Here is a 5,576-nt window from a genome sequence, read left to right on the forward strand (position 1 = left end):
CTGAGGGACAGCGCCCAGGCCCAGAGTTCAAGCCCCACGACCAAAAAAAAAAAAAAAAAATTGACTGTTCTCTTCTCTTATTGCGTGTGTGTGTGTGTGTGTGTGTGTGTGTGTGTGTTGTGTGTGCATGCGCACGCACGCCAGTACTGGGGCTTGAACTCTAGGTGCTGTCCCTTAGTGTTTTTGCTCAAGGCTAATGCTCTAATTGAGCCACATCCCCACTAGGACTTTTTGGTGGTTAACTGGAGAAGAGAGTTTCATGGACTTTCCTGCTCGGGTTGGCTTCAAACATGGATCCTCAGATCTCAACCTCTTGATTAGCTAGGATTATAGGCCTGAACAAGTAGCTTCTCTTGAGACTTTCAGACTGCTACAAAGGTAGCACTTGCCCCAGGTCCTGGAATGGAGCTGGTATAAAACTCTGTCCAGGGGCTGGGAAGGTGGCTCAGTGGTAGAGTGCTTGCCTTGCATGCCTGAGGCCCTGGGTTCCATTCCTCAGCACCACATAAGCAAAAAGAAAAAAAGCCGGAAGTGGCGCTGTGGCTCAAGTGGTAGAGCGCTAGCCTTGAGCTGAAGAGCTGAGGGACAGTGCCCAGGCCCAGAGTTCAGGCCCCACAACCGGACCCAAAAAAAAAAAAAAAACTCTGTCCAGCTGAACTGTAAAAGTATCAGGAGGCCGGAAGTACAGGTGTCCAGCCCAGCCCCGCCCTTCAGCGCCCTTCCCCCTCCTCCGGCTCTGCCCTGTAGGGAATCTTACTCACGACAGCGAACTTCTTGTTCAGGGCCATCTGCTCAGCCAGCACAGACTGGTTGTGGAAAAGGTGGGGCTGCATGTGGCTCCACATGTGGGGGAACCACCAGAACTCCTTCACATAGGACAGCAGCAGGTCATCCCCAGCGTCCTCCGCATCAGTACCTGCAGCACAAGGACAGCTCTCAGCTCCCACAGTTCAGCCATGACGCCTTTAAATGAGCCCCAGTGGAGTACACAGACCCCAGAGAAGCAGGGCAGAGGAACACAAAACACAGGTTCTAGTCTAGCCTAGTCTAGTCCTGCTTCGCGAGTGTCCATGGCTGACCTTTTTGCTTTGGGCCTTTTGAGGTTTGGCATCAACAATCCCAATCCCAAGCATTTTCTCTACTGTTCACGTGTCTGGTCTGACCTCAATGCAATGGTCCAAATGGAGTCCTCTGCCTTTTAGCTACCAATCTATGCACAGGATGCTAAACCTCTGTCTCAGATGTATTATTACAACCACCTCTGCCAGGCTAAAGGGTAAGAATATATAAAATGTAGATGAAGCTGGGTGCTGGTGTCTCATGCCCATAATCCTATCTACTCAGGAGGTTGATATCTGAGGGTCTTGGTTCAAAACCAGTCTGGGCAGGAAAGTCCACAAGACTCTTATTTCCAATTAACTTCCAGAAAACTGAAAAGTAGAGCTGTGGCTCAAACCACCAGAAAACTAGAGCTGTGCCTCAAAAGTGGGTACAGTGGGTATAGTGCTAGCTTTGAGGGGGGAAAAAAAGGTTCAGGGACAGCACACAGGCCCTGAGTTCAAGCACTACAGTCAACAACAACAAAAGAAATGCAGATGACCAAGCATGCTCCTATTTGGCTTGGGCTATCTTTCCCTGCACCTTAATTGCTGACCAAGATGGTTCCACCTAGATTCTAGAAAGGCTGCTCTTGCCGGGCGCTGGTGGCTCACGCCTGTAATCCTAGCTACTCAGGAGGCTGAGATCTGAGGATCGCGGTTCAAAGCCAGTCCGGGCAGGAGAGACCATGAGACTCCTATCTCCAATAAACCACCAGAAAACCGGAAGTGGCACTGTAGCTCAAGTGGTAGAGCACTCACCTTGAGCTGAAGAGCTGAGGGACAGCGCCCAGGCCCAGAGTTCAAGCCCCAAGACCGACAAAAAAAAAAGAAAGGCTGCTCTTTCTTGGTAGCAGAGAACACAGAGGAGGAAGCAGCCACTGCGGATGGCCAATCCATGGTTGTTTCACTTGCCCAGTCCCAGAAGGCAACACAGGAGGAGCTTGAAAGAGCCCCAGAGAAAAAGATGGGTGTGAGCCAGCCCCTCTGCCTCCAAACTAAAGTCAAGACATGGTTCCTGCCAGTGCTGAGGTGGCTACAACTACAAGGTACTTCATTTTCTATGCCACATATTTCTGTAATGTTCTCAGAACTCAGCTGTTTCCTTTATACACACAAATACAAAGCAATTTAAGTATTTAAGTGGTGGGAAGATGAGAGAGTGAGAGAGAGAGAGAGAAGGAGAGAAGGAGAGAGAGAGGGAGAGAGAGACCCCACCAAGGACAGCCTGAAAAGCCAGGAAGGGTGCATGGGAACCACTATAGCTGTTTTAGTGAGCCCTAAATGCCCTCTGCCTGGGTCTGGGCCTACTCTTGTGGTCTATTGGCTTTGGGGGCCCAGAAGGGTCACATTTACTCCAGTGTGGCCAGCAAGCCTATCTGGTGACCTGTGGCAAGGCTTCAAGAGGTAGAAATAGAGAAGGCCCCAGAAGATACTAGTTAGCAGGAGCAAGTTACGTACCTGTGTGGAAGAATTTCCCTGAGTAGCCCAGGTTGAAGGTGAAGTTTGGGATATGTGTGCGTAGTTCATTCTGTGTATCAAACAGGGCCTAGGAAACAGAGGAGAAGGGAAGAGGTGAGGGGAAGTCAGAAACCCCTACACCTTCCATGAGGTCTGCTCCAGCAGGACCAGCCACAAAGCTCATAGACCTGGTAAGAAAATAGAAATGTGAGACCCTTGTTTGAAAGATTATGAAGAGGGCTGGGAAGGTGGCTCATTGGTAGAGCACTTGCTTTGCATGCATGAGGCCCTGGGTTTGATTCCTCAGCACCACATAAGCAAGAAGAAAAAAGCCGGAAGTGGCACTGTGGCTCAAGTGGTAGAGTGCTAGCCTTGAGCTGAAGAGTTGAGGGATAGCGCCCAGGCCAAGAGTTCAGGCCCCACAACCGGACCCAAAAAAGAAAAAAAAAAAAAAGATTATGAAGAATGTTGCAGAGACAACACGCACGGGAATCATAGGGTGCAGTAGGAGCCTTTAAATTACCCTGATCCCATCACTAGACGTTGTGTATATGTATGCAATATCACCCTTGTACCGAAAATAAAAAATAAAACAACCCAAATTTTAGAGACTAGCAACATGGAGCATTCAGCCATGTATAAGTCCTGTCCATACAGAGGGCTGTGTGTGTTGGCACAGGTGCACCCCACAAAGCCAGCCAAGACTACAGTCTTCAACACTAGACCAGATTCCTGTCTGGTTCTACTGAATCTTAACAAGACTCAAGACTTCTCTGCACCTTGATTTCTTCAGCTGTGAGAGGAGACAATAGTATCTCCCTCCCTCACGTGACTCTTGGGTTTCTGTGCCCAGTACAATACAAGGCTGGCATCAGGACCCTGAGCTTTCCAAGGATGGACTGCATGCTGGACTGTAATGTCCCATGCCCAGCACACATGACACTTGCAGCAAGTTAGTGAAGGGAAATGCGTGCAGCTGAACTCCAGGGGGAGGACTGCATGGTTGTCAGGTTGCTAGGAATCCTTAAGGAGGCTGCTTTCAAACATGTTACCAACTACAAATCCTGGCCCTCCCTGAGGGATACTGTCACCAAGCACTGATTACTAGATATGCCTGCTCCAGTTGGATGGCCTTGGGCAAGTTATTTCACCTCTCTGAGCCTCAGTGTGCTCCTCTGTAACGTATCAGCCCCTTCACCAGGCTGCTTTGAGAACCAAATGAGGTAACACACCAGAGAAGGCTGAGCAGAGCCTGGCACTCATCATGCCCTGAAATGTGCAGCTTCTATGGGTTCTATACACTTTGTGCCACAAGCCAGCACTGTATACACTAGTGAGGAGACATTCACAGCTCTAAGGAAGAACACAGTTGTCAACTGTGTTTGGAACCAAAGCAGAATATATGCTGCCCCTTTCTACTCCTGAGCTCGTGAGCATGTAGACCTACTGCAGAAGTGCTTTGATATCTGCACTTTGCTAAGTGCCCAGAAGAGGGCGCTTCAATTTGTGTGCTACTGCAGACAGACCCGTCTCCTACATGCTGTCATGTCTCTCACTTTAGCAATAGGGAAAAGAGCTGGGAAAAAGCTTTGGGAGCCTGGGGAAGGAGGGCCATGAGTTAAAGGCCAGCCTGAACTACATGTTAAGAGCCTGTCTCAAAATAAGTAAGCAGAAAAAAAAAAAAAAGAAAAGAAAAGAAAAATGGGCCCCTGTTGGTGCCGAGTTTAACCACCCTGTAATCTCCAGAATAGCCCCTCGCGGGCTTCTTGCCCCTTGTTGAGTGGTATCACATTAGGCCTATTGTGGGAGGGAAGTGGGGAGGGAGAGAGGGAGGAAAGGAGGGGTGCTCCCTATAGGCAAGGCTTTGCCAGGTGCTGTCATGGGAGCTCTTTTGTCCCCTTTTTTGGCTGCTGTGACCTGTGCCTCAAAGATAGCAAAGACTGCTGTTCCTCCTGGCCACAGACACAACCACACACGCTCCCAGCACAGTGAAGGGGCTTCTTGAACTGTAGCCCTGCACAGAACAGAGGCTTCTCTTTCTGGCAGCACTGACCTGAGCTCCTCAAGAGTTAATTGGCTTGCTGTATATTCTGTACATTGTATGTTGTATAGTATGTAATGTTGTATATTATGTAAATATTCAACTATGTCGAGGGTAGGGGTGAGGGGGAGAATGATGGGTGACATTGATCAAGGTGCTTTGTAATCACAACCTGACAAATGGAATTGGAACATCTTTGTATAGCTACTTAATTTTTTTTTAAGAGTTCATTGGTTTATGTAAACAAGGAAAGAAGAAAGACATGAAGGTCCATCAAAGGCTTCCTAGAAAAAGAAGTGCAAGCCAGGAAAGCAGGGCACCAGTCTGGGCTCTGCCCGAGATCCTAGCTACTTGGGATGACACCATCCAAAGGTGATAATTTGAAGCCAGTATGGGCAGACCAATCTACAAGACTTATCTCCAATTTACCATCAAAATCCTTTAATACTTAAGTAATGTATATAAGCTAACATATGTATATATAAATGTATATAAGCTAATAAAAAATAATAAAAGTGACAAAAGAAAAAAAAATGGGAAAAATAAGAAGCCAAAATGGGCAACAGAAATGTAGTGAGCTCAGCAGCTACAATACACACTGCCTGGGAGACTCAACCTGGACTGCAGTCTCCCAGTGAATTGCCCTGGGCCTGGGTCCAAGCAGGAGAGAACCAGATTAGGACTGGAAGAGCATCCTATAGAGGAAATGGGGCAGTCTGCTTTGTCAGAAGTCAGTGGTGGCATCAAGAGAAGATGTTCAGATGGAAGGCTCAACTATAATAAACCTGTAAATTTTCCTTCTGCAAGAGCCCTTGAGGAAACAAAATGTCTGGAAGAAACACAATGCAAAAGAGTAGATCAAAGCCACTGGCCTAACCGGCTTCAGCAGCCTGGAGAGCTGGGGGTAGGGCTAGGGCTGGAGAAAGGAAATGGGTATAGGAGGTGGCAGCTGTGTGTGGGGCAGGAGGGAGGGGGCG

At 48.4% G+C, this 5,576-nt stretch overlaps 1 protein-coding gene across 2 annotated transcripts in view; it reads right to left on the reverse strand.

Annotated features, from left to right (window-relative positions):
- Ndst1 (N-deacetylase/N-sulfotransferase (heparan glucosaminyl) 1) overlaps positions 1–5,576 on the reverse strand; it is a 45,441-nt gene that overhangs the window by 18,067 nt on the left and 21,798 nt on the right. The window contains exons 4-5 of one of the 2 annotated variants that reach the window (XM_013025556.1): positions 2,559–2,646; positions 762–916 (exon numbers count right to left, since the gene is read on the reverse strand). In XM_013025556.1, coding sequence (XP_012881010.1) covers positions 762–916; positions 2,559–2,646 — 243 coding nt within the window. Of the gene's footprint in view, positions 1–757; positions 917–2,558; positions 2,647–5,576 lie in introns of those variants that run through there. The other variant, XM_013025557.1, reaches the window with a different exon arrangement.

The sequence above is a fragment of the Dipodomys ordii genome, unplaced genomic scaffold (assembly GCF_000151885.1).
Source record: "Dipodomys ordii isolate 6190 unplaced genomic scaffold, Dord_2.0 Scaffold85, whole genome shotgun sequence".
NCBI lineage: Eukaryota > Metazoa > Chordata > Mammalia > Rodentia > Heteromyidae > Dipodomys > Dipodomys ordii.